This window comes from Mustelus asterias, chromosome 17 (genome assembly GCF_964213995.1).
Source record: "Mustelus asterias chromosome 17, sMusAst1.hap1.1, whole genome shotgun sequence".
Classification (NCBI taxonomy): Eukaryota; Metazoa; Chordata; class Chondrichthyes; order Carcharhiniformes; family Triakidae; genus Mustelus; species Mustelus asterias.
Window position 1 is genome coordinate 91,704,836 of NC_135817.1, and position 16,131 is coordinate 91,720,966.

At 49.1% G+C, this 16,131-nt stretch overlaps 1 protein-coding gene across 1 annotated transcript in view; it reads right to left on the reverse strand.

Moving 5' to 3' along the window:
* Window positions 1-16,131, reverse strand: part of LOC144506217 (ubiquitin-associated and SH3 domain-containing protein A-like) — a 218,525-nt gene that overhangs the window by 60,017 nt on the left and 142,377 nt on the right. Inside the window, exon 10 of the mRNA XM_078232078.1 lies at window positions 12,893-12,985. Coding sequence (XP_078088204.1) covers window positions 12,893-12,985 — 93 coding nt within the window. The remainder of the gene's footprint in view (window positions 1-12,892; window positions 12,986-16,131) is intronic.

Below are 16,131 nucleotides of genomic sequence, written 5' to 3' on the forward strand. Positions count from 1 at the left end.
TAGGGACTGCCCAGGTCTCAGGCACTCAGAGGGCTGCTGGAGTCCAGCCACCTGCTCAGTCTCAGGCATGTGTGTCCCTTTGATGTCCTGCCTCGAACATACACGTGTCCTAAGGCCACAGTGGGAATGTTGGTGACCACCATGGAGATCCTGGTCCAGCAGTTCCCACTAGATTTGCACTTCACCCTGTACTTATACCAGTGGGCACAATCAGGATGTAAGCTATATGGAGATAAGGCACAATAACCTCCCTCCAGATGCCCCATCTCCAGCAGGAGACAGGCTGGGACCCTCTGGCACCCCCAAGGAGAATGCAATAAGCTAGACACCCCAGGGGTCTCCACTAAGGACACTCAAAAGTTATGCAGCTGCTCAGAGTCCCCTCTGCCTGCGCTCACACCAACTCCTACAGTGCAAGCTGCCAAGGATGCATGTGCCTCGAGCAGGAGACCATCATAAGTCCTGGCCCCTCCAGAGCTCAGGCTACCAGAGTACGTCTGCTAAAGACATCACAGACATCAGGATGTAACAGTCGGCATGCTACATCTGCCCCTGCTGCAGATGTCGGGTCTGTATCAAGACATGGTGATAGGATTAGGAAAGTTAAAAAGTTTTGATGTCACCTCAGGGTCATGGATGCTCTATGACTGTGAATAAATTGCACTTTTGGAAATCCATTCCGTGGATGTGTGAATGTGAAGGTAAATTGGCCTTAGTCTCGGATGAACATAGACTGTGAATGGACAATGTGATTTATATGAATAGAACATGGAACATAGAAAAAATACAGCACAAACAGACCCTTCGACCCACAGGTTGTGCCGGTCATGTCCCTACCTACCCAGGCTTATATATAGGCTTACCTATAACCCTCAATCCTATAACCCTCAATCCTATAACCCTCAATCCTATATGAATGTCATGGTCAGGTGAAGCATTTGGTTTGGATCTTTACAGTCCTGTTATCTAGAGGTTCAGCTTTCCTCATATTCAGAGTGTACCCTTTTAAGGTTAACATTCATGTGATATCAACCTCAGTACCACTTGGTACTGTAACCTTGTGTGTTGTCGGAGATGTGTGTAATTCTTTATTTGCAGTGTATGACGGGTGAATTCTCAACACTTAGTTCTCGAGGGTTGGAATGGCTGAGGAGGGATCATCAGCAATGTGATAGTGTCCCCATCCAAGATTATAGAAGAATCATAGAATCCCCACAGTGCAGAAGGAGGCCATTTGGCCCATCAAGCCTGCGCTGACCACAATCCCACCCATGCCCTATTCCCTAACCCCATATATTTACCCAGCTAATCCCCCTGACACTAGGGTCAATTTAGCATGGCCAATCAACCTAACCTGCACAAATTTGGAGTGTGGGAGGAAACCAGAGCATCCATAGGAAACCCACACAGACATGGGGAGAATGTGCAGACTCCACACAGACAGTGATCCGAGGTCGGAATTGAACCCAGGTCTCTGGCGCTATGAGGCAACAGGGCTAACCACTGTGCCACTGTGCTGCATGTGCACTTTATTGTGAGAGCTCAGTGCTGGTGTAAGAGAGAGACTAATAAATATAGAATATGGGCTATTACAACAATTTATTAGCACAAACAATAATTATTGTTTATTAAGGGATCTTAGGAGTCAAAGTATTACAATCAAACAATAAGTAACTTACTGAAGATACATTTTCGGTGTTGTGAAAACTCTATAGTTTAGTATTAAAAAGGTTAAGTACAATTCCACACTGAAGCTAAAAACATCAGTCAGCTGAACGCATACACGGCTAAGCAGTACTAGTAAACACAAGACATCTTCAGAGCCCATATCAGTAGTTTGAATGCCTGGAGAGATCTAATACTTTGATGGCCTGGATTATAGCTTGTAGCAACAAACACTAGGGAAGAGATTACGAGGGGTCGAAGCCAGATAAGAAAGACAGACAGTTCTTGGGACAGTAGACTCCCTGTCTTTTGAACATCTGCAAATTGTTTAATGTAAAATCTAAAACCAGACAATGTTGGAATGTAAGTAATGCCTTGCCTATGTGACTTACAATATATAAATATTGCCTGGTTCAACAGCTGGGGAGATCTGCCCCAGAGGTCCTTCTCTGAGGTTGTGTTCTAACCCTTTCCCACTATTTTTCACTGTTTGATTCTGGCCCTTGGTTTCTTTGTCTATCACTTCTCTTATTCTTCTTTTTGTCTTTGGTTTTTGTGTTTGATTCCCACTCCTCTGACTCCTTGCAAAAGTTCCCAGCCCCCAGCCATTTTAGTTTAACCCTCCCCAACCACTCAAGCAAATACACCTCCTAGGACAACAGTCCCGATCCTGCCCAGGTGTAACCCATCCAATTTGTACAGGTCCCACCTTGCCCAGAACCGATCCCAATGCCCTAGGAATCTGAAACCCTCCCCCGACACCATCTCCTCAGCCACATATTCATCCTATGTATCCTGCTGTTTCTAATCTGACTGGCATTCGGCACTGGTAGCAATCCTGAGGTCACTACTTTTAAGGTCCGACTTCTCAACTTTCTTTCTAACTCTCTATATTCTGCTTTTAGGACCTCATCCCTTTTTTTACCAATGTCATTGGTACCGATGTGTACCAAGACATCAAGGATCAACATCAAGGATCTCAGCCATTCTTGTGTGGATCAACAAGAGATGGTTAAGATCCTAAATGAATATTTCTCATCAGTATTTACTGTTGGGAAAAGCATGGATGTTAGGGACTTGGGGAAATAAATAGTGACGTCTTGAGGAGTGTACATATTACAGAGAAGGAGGTGCCGGAAGTCTTAAAGCGCATCAAGGTAGATAAATCCCCGGGATCTGATGAAGTGGATCCCAGGACATTGTGGGAGGCTAGTGAGGAAATTGTGGACCCCCAGCAGAGATATTTGAATCATCGATAGTCACGGGTGAGGTGCCTGAAGATTGGAGAGTGGCAAATGTTGTGCCTTTGTTTAAAAAGGGCTGCAGGGAAAAGCCTGGGAATTACAGGCCAGTGAGCCTCACATCTGTGGTGGGTAAGTTGTTGGAAGGTATTTTGATAGACAGGATCTACAGGCATTTAAAGACGCATGGACTGATTAGGGACAGTCAGCATGGCTTTGTCAGTGGAAAATCATATCTCACAAATTTGATTGAGTTTTTTGAAGGGGTAACCAAGAAGGTAGATGAGGGCAGTGCAGTTGATGTTGTCTGTATGGACTTTAGCAAGGTCTTTGACAAAGTACCACATGGTAGGTTGTTGCACAACGTTAAATCTCACGGGATCCAAGGTGAGGTAGCTAAATGGATACAAAATTGATTTGATGACAGAAGTTGTTTGTAGAGGGTTGTTTTTTAAACTGGAGACCTATGACCAGCAGTGTGCCTCAGGGATCGCTGCTAGGTCCACTGTTGTCATTTATATTAATGATTTGGATCAGTATATAGGAGGCATGGTTAGCAAGTTTGCAGAAGAGACCAAAATTGGTGACATAGTGGACAGTGAAGAAGGTTATCTCGGATTGCAATGTGTTCTTGATCAATTGGGCCAGTGGGCTGACGAATGGCAGATGGAGTTTAATTTAGATAAATGTGAGGTGATGCATTTTGGTAGATTGAACCAGGGCAGGATTTACTCAGTTAATGGTGGGGCGTTGGGAAGAGTTATAGAACAAAGAGATCTAGGGGTACAGGTTCATGGCTCCTTGAAAGTGGAATCACAGGTGGACAGAGTGGTGAAGAAGGCATTCAACATGCTTGGTTTCATTGGTCAGAACATTGAATACAGGATTTGGGACGTTTTGTTGAAGTTGTACAAGACATTGGTTATGCCACACTTGGAATGCTGTGTACAGTTCTGGTCACCCTATATAGAAAGGATATTAATAAACTAGAAAGAATGCAGAAGAGATTTACTAGGATGCTACTGGGACTTGATGGCTTGAGGTACAAGGAGATGCTGGAAAGACTGGGACTTTTTTCTCTGGAGCGTAGAAGGCTGAGGGGTGACCTTAAGGTAGACAAGTCCCCAGGCCAAGGTAGACAAGTCCCCAGGGCCTGATGGGATATACCCCAGAATACTGAGAGAGGCATGGGAGGAAATTGCTGGGGCCTTGAGAGGAAGCTTTGTATCCTCACTGGCTGGAGGGGAGGTCCCAGAGGATTGGAAAATAGCCAATGTTGTTCCTTTGTTTAAGAAGGTTCGCAAGAATAATCCAGGTAATTACAGGCTGGTGAGCCTTACATCAGTGGTGGGGAAATTATTGGAGAGGATTCTTCAAGACAGGATTTATTCCCTCTTGGAAATAAGTGGACATATTATTGAGAGGCAACCTGGTTTTGTGAAGGGGAGGTCGTGTCTCACGAACTTGATTGAGTTTTTGAGGAAGTGATGAAGATGATTGATGAGGGTCGGGCAGTGGATGTTGTCTACATGGACTTCAGTAAGGCTTTTGATGAGGTCCCTCATGGCAGACTGGTACAGAAGATGAAGTCGCGTGGGATCAGAGGTGAGCTGGCAAGGTGGATACAAAACTGGCTCGATCAAAGAAGACTGAGGATAGCAGTGGAAGGGTGTGTTTCTGAATGGAGGGCTGTGACAAATGGTGTTCCTCAGGGATCAGTGCTGGGACCTTTACTGTTTGTAATATATATAAATGATTTGGAGAAAAACGTAACTGGTTTGATTAGTAAGTTTGCGGACGACACAAAGGTTGGTGGATTTGCGGATCGTGATGAGGACCATCAGAGAATACAGCAGGATATGGATCGGTTGGAGGCTTGGGTGGAGAGATGGCAGATGGAGTTTAATCCGGACAAATGTGAGACAATGCATTTTGGAAGGTCTAATACAGATAGGAAATATACAGTAAATGGCAGAACCCTTAAGAGTATTGATAGGCAGAGGGTTCTGGGTCTACAGGTACACAGGTCACTGAAAGTGGCAACACAGCTGGAGAAGGTAGTTAAGAAGGCATACGGCATGCTTGCCTTCATCGGCCGAGGCATTAAGTTAAAAAATTTGCATGTCATGTTGCAGCTTTATAGAACCTCAGTTAGGCCACACTTCGAAGATAGTGTTCAATTCTGGTTGCCATACTACCAGAAGGATGTGAAGGCTTTGGAGAGGGCACAGAAAAGATTTACCAGGACTTGGTATGGAGGGCATTAGCTATGAGGAGAGTTTGGAGAAACTTAGTTTGTTCTCACTGGAACGACGGAGGTCGAGGGGCAACCTGATAGAAGTCTACAAGATTATGAGAGGCATGGACAGAGTGGATAGTCAGAAGCTTTTTCCAAGGGTAGAAGAGTCAATTACTAGGGGACACAGGTTTAAGGTGCGAGGGGCAAGGTCTAAAGGAGAAGTACGAGGCAGATTTTTTACGCAGAGGGTGGTGGGTGCCTGGAACTCACTGCCGGGGAGGTAATGGAAGCGGATACAGTAGTGACTTTTAAGGGGCGTCTTGACAAATACATGAATAGGATGGGAATAAAGGGATATGGTCCTTGAAAGGGTAGGGGGTTTTAGTAATTCGGGGAGCATGGTCGGTGCAGGCTTGAAGGGCCAAAGGGCCTGTTCCTGTGCTGTAATTTTCTTTGTCCTTTGTTCTTTGTTTATAGAGGTCTATAAAATAATGAGGGACACAGATCAGCTAGATAGTCAATATCTTTTCTCAAAGGTAGGGGAGTCTAAAACTAGAGGGCATAGGTTTAAGGTGAGAGGGGAGAGATACAAAAGAGTCCAGTGGGGCAATTTTTTCACACAGAGGGTGGTGAGTGTCTGGAACAAGCTGCCAGAGGTAGTAGTAGAGGCGGGTACAATATTGTCTTTTAAAAAGCATTTAGACAGTTACATGGGTGTTGTGGGAAATTACCACCGGAGTCAGACTGGAGGTTCAATAATACAGCTTTATTTCGGACACGAAACTTTGGGGAGAAAGCACTGGCACTCCGCAGTACTTGGCAGCTACCTTCTCAATAATACAATAGCAGTTGATCATTTTTATACTTTTCAGACAATGGATAGTCCGGACATTAGCCATTTAACACATCGTTATAGTTGAGTAGACAGATCATGGTAATCGATAGTTAACACATTGTTACAATCAGATAGATACAGACATGGGCATTTAACTTCACATTGTTCAGAGAATGGATACATTTCCTCTACCAATGATTATCAATTACTGGTTTCGGTCTATACATACAGTGATTGGTTTTGCTGCATTTATGCATTTCTGTTCCCATCTATGGCTGATCTTGTTATCAGACCTTATTGTCCTGGGTCTGCCCTTATCTCTAAAGTGCCTCAAGCTCTGACTGGCTTCCTGCAGCTTTTGGTTCCTGCATGTTAACTTTAAATAACTGTCTGTGCTGCATGTTTTAACTTTAAGTAGCTGTCTGTGCTAAAAGTCAGTGCCTGCTTAATGTCTCTTTCCAGGTAACCATTTTGTGTGCCAGGTACCCAGTTTATGATTTTCCCCACTTCATGGGTACGATGGGTATAGAGGGATATGGGCCAAATGCAGGCAATTGGGACTAGATTAAAGGTTCAAAAAAAGGGCAGCATGGACAAGTTGGGCCGAAGGGCCTGTTTCCATGTTGTAAACCTCTATGACTCTAAGACAACTGGCTGTTTACCCTCCCCTTCCAAAATGTCCGATAACTGCTCCAAGGCATCCTTGACCTGATCACCAGAGATACAACATATCATTCTGGAGAAAAAACTGGATAAAAGCAAATTACTGCAGATGCTTGAATCTGAAACCAAAAGAGAAAATGCTGGAAAATCTCAGCAGGTCTGGAAGCATCTGTAAGGAGAGAAAAGTGAGCCTAGCCAGGAATCGAACCCGGGTCCCTGGCGCCGTGAGGCAGCAGTGCTAACCACTGTGCCACCGTGCCGCCCATGCAGCAGGGCCAGACCACTCTCTGAAGATTGAAAGGTTTAAAAGCAAGGAGAAAATGCAAAAAGCACTTCTTTCCCCTCTGCAACAAATTCCCACTCAGTTCCAAATGACTGCTGTGTTCATTCCGGTTGCGGTCTCTCCCACAGTTCGTGTGAAAAGCTGCCTGTCTTTTCTCTGAATCCTTCTTCCCTTCTCTAATCTCTCCTCTGATCCTTCTCTATTCCTCTTGGTTCTCAACTGTATTTTCTACCTGACACCTGTTATAAACATACTTTGCTTCTTTATTTTAATTTCTGTCTCCTTTTTCATCCAGGGAGCTCTGGATTTGTTCTACCTTTCTCTTTGAAAGGAATATAGTGCGACGATATCCAAACCATTTCTGTTTTGAAGGTATCTCATTGTTCAGCTACAGTTTTTCACGCTAACCTTTTGTTGCGGCTAAAGGGGTCAAGGGGTATGGAGAGAAAGTGGGAGTGGGATACTAAAAGTGCATGATCATATTGAATGATGGTGCAGGTTCCATGCAGACCCCATTAAAACTACTCTATGTTTGCATCTCTCTCTAATTTCCCTACAAATTTGTTCTCCTACATCCTTCTCACTAGTTGGTGGTCTATGGACTACACTGAGCAATGGAATTGCGTCCTTTTTGTTCCTCAGCTCCAGCCAAATTGATTCTGTTCCTGAACCTTGTGGGACATCCTCTTCCTCTAGCACTGCAATGCTCTCCTTAACCAATGCCACCAACCCTCCCCCTTTCCTTCTTTTCCGATCTTGTCTGATCACCTCGTAGCCAGGAATATTTAACCCCAGTCTTGCCTTTCGTTGAGTCAGGTGTCTGTTATCACCACAACATCACTTTCCACACAAAATGTGTGCCTGTTGTGTGGCATTACCACCGTGCTAAACGGGACAGACTTCAAACAGATCTGGCAGCTCAAAACTGGGCATCCATAAGGGGGCCATCAGCAGCAGCAGAACTGTACTCGACCACAATCCTCATGGTAACCTTGTGGCCCGGCATATCCCCCACTCTACCATTACCACCAAGCCTTGGTGCTTCCCAGAGTCCTGCCATTCATCATGTATTTCCTTGTCTTGTTTGTCCTACACAAGTGCATCACCTCACACTGATCCGAATTGATTTCCATTTGTCACTGACCAGCCCATCTAGATCCTCCTGAAGCATAGCAACATAGAAACTAGAAGCAGGCGTAGGCCATTCGGCCCTTCAAGCCTGCTCCACCATTCATTATGATTATGGCTGATCATCAAATTCAATATCCTGATCCTCCCTTCTCTCCATATCCCTTGATCCCTTTAGTCCCAAGAGCTATATTTAATTTCTTCTTGAAATCAGACAATGTTTTGGCCTCAACTACATTCTGTGGGAGTGAATTCCACACATTCACCATCCTCTGGGTGAAGATATTTCTCCTCACCTCAGTTCTAAAAGGTTTACCCCTTATCCTCAAACTATGACCCCTAGATCTGGACTCCCCCACCATTGGGAACATTCTTTCTGAATCTACCCTGTCTAATCCTGTTAGAATTTTATAAGTTTCTATCAAATCCCCTCTCACTCTTCTAAACTCCAGTGAATACAATCTTAACCAACTTAGTCTCTCCTCATATGACAGACCCATCATCCCAGGAATCAGCCTGGCAAACCTTCGCTGTATTCCCTCACAACAAGGACATCCTTCCTCAGATAAGGACACCAAAACTGCACACAATACTCCAGGTGTGGCCTCACCAATGCCCGATACAATTGCAGCAAAACATCCCTATCCCTATACTCAAATCCTCTCGCTATGAAGGCCAACATACCATTTGCCTTCTTCACTGCCTGCTGTATCTTTCAGCAACTGATACATAAGAATTCCAAGGTCTTGTGAAGTTTCCACCTCTCTCAATTTACACCCATTCAAGTAATAATCTGTCTTCCTATTATTGCTACCAAAGTGGAAACATCACATTTATCCACATTATGCTGCATCTGCCATGCAGATACCCACACACTCTGTCTGAATCCCGCTGAAGCATCTCTGCATCCTCCTCACAGCTCACCCTCCCACCCAACTTTGTATCATCTGCAAATTTGGAGATAATGCATTCAGTTCCCTCTTCCAAATCATTAATATATAATATGAACAGTTGGGATCCCAGCACAATCCTTGCGGAACCCCGCTAGTCACTGACTGCCAATCAGGAAAAGACCCATTTATGCCAAATCTTTGCTTCCTATCTGCTAACCAGCTTTCTGTCATCTCAAGACATTACCTGCAATCCCATGTGCTTTAACTTTACACAGTAGTCTGTTATGTGAGACCTTGTCGAAAGCCTTCTGAAAGTCTAAATAAACCACATCCACCGGTTCTCCTCAGTCAACTCTACTAGTTACATCCTCAAAGAATTCCAATAGATTCATCAAGCATGATTTCCCCTGTGTAAATCCGTGCTGACTTTGTCGGATTATTCTAAGGCTATACTCCTCACTATTTACCACCCCACCAATTTTCATATCATCCACGAACTTACTGATCAACACTCCTGCATTGAAGTCTAATTCATTTATATAAAACATAAACAGCAAGGGCCCCAACACTGAACCCTGTGGGACCCCACTGGACACAGTCTTCCAGTCTGAAAAACACTCCTCCACCATCATCTTCTGCTTCCTGCCACTCAGCCAATTCTAAATCCAATTTGCCAAATTTCCTTGGATCCCATGGGCTCTTACCTTTGCTATCAGTCTCGCACCTGGGACCTTATCAAAGCCTTGCTGGAGCCCAAGTAGATGACGTCAAATTACCCTCATCTACACACCTGTCACCAAGTCAATCAAGTTGATCAGATATGATCTCTCCGTAACAAAACCATGCTATTAGACTTAGACTTAGAACATTACAGCACAGAACAGGCCCTTCAGCCCACGATGTTGTGCCGAGCTTTATCTGAAACCAAGATCAAGCTATCCCACTCCCTATCATCCTGCGGTGCTCCATGTGCCTATCCAATAACCGCTTAAATGTTCCTAAAGTATCTGACTCCACTATCACTGCAGGCAGTCCATTCCACACCCCAACCACTCTCTGAGTAAAGAACCTACCTCTGATATCCTTCCTATATCTCCCACCACGAACCCTATAGTTATGCCCCCTTGTAATAGCTCCATCCACCCGAGGAAATAGTCTTTGAACGTTCACTCTATCTATCCCCTTCATCATTTTGTAAACCTCTATTAAGTCTCCCCTCAGCCTCCTCCACTCCAGAGAGAACAGCCCTAGCTCCCTCAACCTTTCCTCAGAAGACCTACCCTCCAAACCAGGCAGCATCCTGGTAAATCTCCTCTGCACTCTTTCCAGCGCTTCCACATCCTTCTTATAGTGAGGTGACCAGAACTGCACACAATATTCCAAATGTGGTCTCACCAAGGTCATGTACAGTTGCAGCATAACCCCACGGCTCTTAAACTCCAACCCCCTGTTAATAAAAGCTAACACTTCAACCCCCTGTTAATAAAAGCTAAAAGAAATGACCCTGGTAATTATAGACCGGTTAGTCTTACTTCGGTGGTTGGTAAATTGATGGAAAAGGTCCTTAGTGATGGGATTTACGACCATTTAGAAAGATGCGGATTAATCCGGGATAGTCAGCACGGATTCGTGAAGGGCAAGTCGTGCCTCACAAATTTGATTGAATTTTTTGAGGAGGTAACGAAGTGTGTTGATGAAGGTAGGGCAGTTGATGTCATATACATGGATTTTAGTAAGGCGTTTGATAAGGTCCCCCATGGTTGGCTTATGATGAAAGTAAGGAGGTGTGGGATAGAGGGAAAGTTGGCCGATTGGATAGGTAACTGGCTATCTGAGAGAAGGCAGAGGGTGGTGGTGGATGGAAAATATTTGGATTGGAGGCAGGTTGCTAGCGGAGTGCCACAGGGATCAGTGCTTGATCCTCTGCTCTTTCTGATTTTTATTAATGACTTAGAGGAGGGGGCTGAACGGTGGATCAGTAAATTTGTTGATGACACCACGATTGGTGGAGTAGTGGATGAGGTGGAGGGCTGTTGTAGGCTGCAAAGAGACATAGATAGGATGCAAAGCTGGGCTGAAAAATGGCAAATGGAGTTTAACCCTGATAAATGTGAGGTGATTCATTTTGGTAGGAATAATTTAAATGTGGATTACAGGGTCAAAGGTAGGGTTCTGAAGACTGTGGAGGAACAGAGAGATCTTGGGGTCTATATCCACAGATCTCTAAAGGTTGCCACTCAAGTGGATAGAGCTGTGAAGAAGGCCTATAGTGTGTTAGCTATTATTAACAGGGGGTTGGAGTTTAAGAGCCGTGGGGTTATGCTGCAACTGTACAGGACCTTGGTGAGACCACATTTGGAATATTGTGTGCAGTTCTGGTCATCTCACTATAAGAAGGATGTGGAAGCGCTGGAAAGAGTGCAGAGGAGATTTACCAGGATGCTGCCTGGTTTGGAGGGTAGGTCTTCTGAGGAAAGGTTGAGGGAGCTAGGGCTGTTCTCTCTGGAGTGGAGGAGGCTGAGGGGAGACTTAATAGCGGTTTATAAAATGATGAAGGGGATAGATAGAGTGAACGTTCAAAAACTATTTCCTCGGGTGGATGGAGCTATTACAAGGGGGCATAACTATAGGGTTCATGGTGGGAGATACAGGAAGGATATCAGAGGTAGGTTCTTTATGCAGAGAGTGGTTGGGGTGTGGAATGGACTGCCTGCAGTGATAGTGGAGCCAGACAATTTCGGAACATTTAAGCGGTTATTGGATAGGCACATGGAGCACACCAGGATGATAGGGAGTGGGATAGCTTGATCTTGGTTTCAGATAAAGCTCGGCACAACATCGTGTGCCAAAGGGCCTGTTCTGTGCTGTACTGTTCTATTTTCTATCCCCCCCCCCCCCGCCCCGCCCCAGCCCACCCTGATCGCTGGCTTCCCTCCACCCCAGACCGATCGCCATGCAGAGTGGCAGTGGAACCCTCCACCCCCATCAATTGCCCCTAGGCCCCACCCACAATCGGCCCAATGGGCAGTGCCAAGGTGCCCCCTAGGCATGGGCAGTTTGCCATTTGGTCAGTGCCAGGAGCACAGGCTGGCACTGCCAGGGAGTCCATGCACTGGGGCACCACCGCCCAACCCCCTGGGGGGCCCCGATTGCCCCCCTTCATTACAGCAGGGTCTCCCGCTAGATCCCTTAATGTGGAGAGTTACTCTAAACCCTGGCGGAATGAAGTACTCCTGACGGGGTGGGAGATTCAATCAGGACCGGCAAGTACCTGACAATGAAATTGAAAACATATTTAAACTACATTAAAAAAAAATTAAAATAACTTACCTGTCTTCCCGCCGGTTTCCAGTGTGGTTTGGACTCTGACTGTTCTCCGGCTTTGGGAGATGCGCATGCGTTCCTGGCACATGCGCAAATCCCGGTACAAGGCCGATGACGCGCATCTCCCAGCCCGACCTGCCAGAAAAGTTCTGGGTTGCCCCCGGTTTCCTTACCAGTTCTAACAGATTGGATGCTCTTTGTTCGCGAGAACAGAAAGCTTAACCTGTTTTCCAAACCGCGTGCTGTTATCGAGATAGACGTTAGTCAGTATTCATGTACACATGGGAGCTGCCAAGCTGGCTTTACTGGTAAATTGTAATTGAGTCTGTGTCTTTATAAGTTCTGTTTGTGAACAGAATTCCCACTCACCTGAAGAAGGGGCTTAGAGCTTCGAAAGCTTGTGTGGCTTTTGCTACCAAATAAACCTGTTGGACTTTAACCTGGTGTTGTTAAACTTCTTACTGTGTTTACTGGTTAGACATGGATAAAGAGGTGTTTTCACCGAGTGTGTCCCGACAGGGAGAGAGGTGCTCGCAAGCGGAAACTATGCCTCTGCAGTCACTTGCTTTTGTGATATTTAAATAGGTGCATTTTGCTGATGGAATCATTACACAGGCCTACCTTTCAGTACATGGTGAGCTGTCTGAACACACCGTAAAGCAGGAGAGGAGTATACATGTTGGATCTTCAGCTCCTGCTCTCGAAATGCTTCACCTAATTACCAAATAAAAAGAGCAGAATTTTATCTGGAACTTAAAAATGTTTCTCAGATGCTTTTGGAAATATAAGTGCAAAATTTCATATTGATCTCCACAAAATCAGAATATTTTGCAGCAGGATGGCACAGTGGTTACCACTGCTGCCTCACACACTCCCCCCTCCCTCACACACTCCCCCCTCCCTCACACACTCCCCCCTCCCTCACACACTCCCCCCTCCCTCACACACTCCCCCCTCCCTCACACACTCCCCCCTCCCTCACACACTCCCCCCTCCCTCACACACTCCCCCCTCCCTCACACACTCCCCCCTCCCTCACACATTCCCCACTCCCTCACACACTCCCCCCTCCCTCACACACTCCCCCCTCCCTCACACACTCCCCCCTCCCTCACACACTCCCCCCTCCCTCACACACTCCCCCCTCCCTCACACACTCCCCCCTCCCTCACACACTCCCCCCTCCCTCACACACTCCCCCCTCCCTCACACATTCCCCACTCCCTCACACACTCCCCCCTCCCTCACACACTCCCCCCTCCCTCACACACTCCCCCCTCCCTCACACACTCCCCCCTCCCTCACACACTCCCCCCTCCCTCACACACTCCCCCCTCCCTCACACACTCCCCCCTCCCTCACACACTCCCCCCTCCCTCACACACTCCCCCCTCCCTCACACATTCCCCACTCCCTCACACACTCCCCCCTCCCTCACACACTCCCCCCTCCCTCACACACTCCCCCCTCCCTCACACACTCCCCCTCCCTCACACACTCCCCCCTCCCTCACACACTCCCCCCTCCCTCACACACTACCCCCTCCCTCACACACTCCCCCCTCCCTCACACACTCCTCCCTCCCTCACACACTCCCTCTCCCTCACACACTCCCCCCTCCCTCACACACTCCCCCCCCCACACACTCCCCCCTCCCTCACACACTCCCCCCCCACACACTCCCCCCTCACTCACATACTCCCCCTCCCTCACACACTCCAACCTACCTCACACACTCCCCCCCCACACACTCCCCCCTCCCTCACACACTCCCCCCGAGCTCACACACTCCCCCCTCCCTCACACACTCCCCCCTCCCTCACACACTCCCCCCTCCCTCACACACTCCCCCCTCCCTCACACACTCCCCCCTCCCTCACACACTCCTCCCTCCCTCACACACTCCCCCCTCCCTCACACACTCCCCCTCCCTCACACACTCCCCACTCCCTCACACACTCCCCCCTCCCTCACACACTCCCCCCTCCCTCACACACTCCCCACTCTCTCACACACTCCCCCCTCCCTCACACACTCCCCACTCCCTCACACACTCCCCACTCCCTCACACACTCCCCACTCCCTCACACACTCCCCCCTCCCTCACACACTCCCCACTTTCTCACACACTCCCCCCTCCCTCACACACTGCCCCCTCCCTCACACACTCCCCCCTCCCTCACACACTCCTCCCTCCCTCACACACTCCCCACTCTCTCACACACTCCCCCCTCCCTCACACACTCCCCCCTCCCTCACACACTCCCCCCTCCCTCACACACTCCCCCCTCCCTCACACACTCCCCCCTCCCTCACACACTCCCCACTCCCTCACACACTCCCCCCGAGCTCACACACTCCCCACTCCCTCACACACTCCCCCCTCCCTCACACACTCCCCCCTCCCTCACACACTCCCCACTCCCTCACACACTCCCCCCGAGCTCACACACTCCCCACTCCCTCACACACTCCCCCCTCCCTCACACACTCCCCCCTCCCTCACACACTCCCCCCTCCCTCACACACTCCCCCTCCCTCACACACTCCCCCCTCCCTCACACATTCCCCACTCCCTCACACACTCCCCCCTCCCTCACACACTCCCCCCTCCCTCACACACTCCCCCCTCCCTCACACACTCCCCACTCCCTCACACACTCCCCCCTCCCTCACACACTGCCCCCTCCCTCACACACTCCCCCCTCCCTCACACACTCCTCCCTCCCTCACACACTCCCCCCTCCCTCACACACTCCCCCCACCCTCACACACTCCCCCCCCACACACTCCCCCTCCCTCACACACTCCCCCTCCACACACTCCCCCCTCACTCACATACTCCCCCTCCCTCACACACTCCAACCTACCTCACACACTCCCCCCCCACACACTCCCCCCTCCCTCACACACTCCCCCCTCCCTCACACACTCCTCCCTCCCTCACACACTCCCCACTCCCTCACACATTCCCCCCTCCCTCACACACTCCCCCCTCCCTCACGCACTCCCCACTCCCTCACTCACTCCCCCCTCCCTCACACACTCCCCACTCCCTCACACACTCCCCCCTCCCTCACACACTCCCCCCTCCCTCACACACTCCCCACTCCCTCACACACTCCCCACTCCCTCACACACTCCCCCCTCCCTCACACACTCCCCACTCCCTCACACACTCCCCCCTCCCTCACACACTCCCCACTCTCTCACACACTCCCCCCTCCCTCACACACTCCCCCCTCCCTCACACACTCCTCCCTCCCTCACACACTCCCCACTCTCTCACACACTCCCCCCTCCCTCACACACTCCTCCCTCCCTCACACACTCCCCCCTCCCTCACACACTCCCCCCTGCCTCACACACACCCCCCTCCCTCACACACCCCCTCCATCCCTCACACACCCCCCCTCACGCACACACCTCGCTCCCTCACACACTCCTCCCTCCCTCACACACTCCTCCCTCCCTCACACACTCCTCCCTCCCTCACACACTCCCCCCTCCCTCACACACTCCCCTCTCCTTCACACTCCCCCTTCCTCACACACTCTCCCCTTCCTCGCACACTCCCCCCTCCCTCACACACTCCTCCCTACCTCACACACTCCGCCCTCCCTCACACACTCCTCCCTCCCTCACACACTCCTCCCTGCCTCACACACTAACCCCTCCCGCACACACCTCCCTCCCTCACACACTCCTCCCTCCCTCACACACTCCTCCCTCCCTCACACACTCCTTCCTCCCTCATACACTCCCCCCTCCAACACTCCTCCCTCCCTCCAACACTCCTCTCTCCCACACACACTCCTTCCTCCCTCACACACTCCTCCCTCCCTCACGCACTCCCCCCT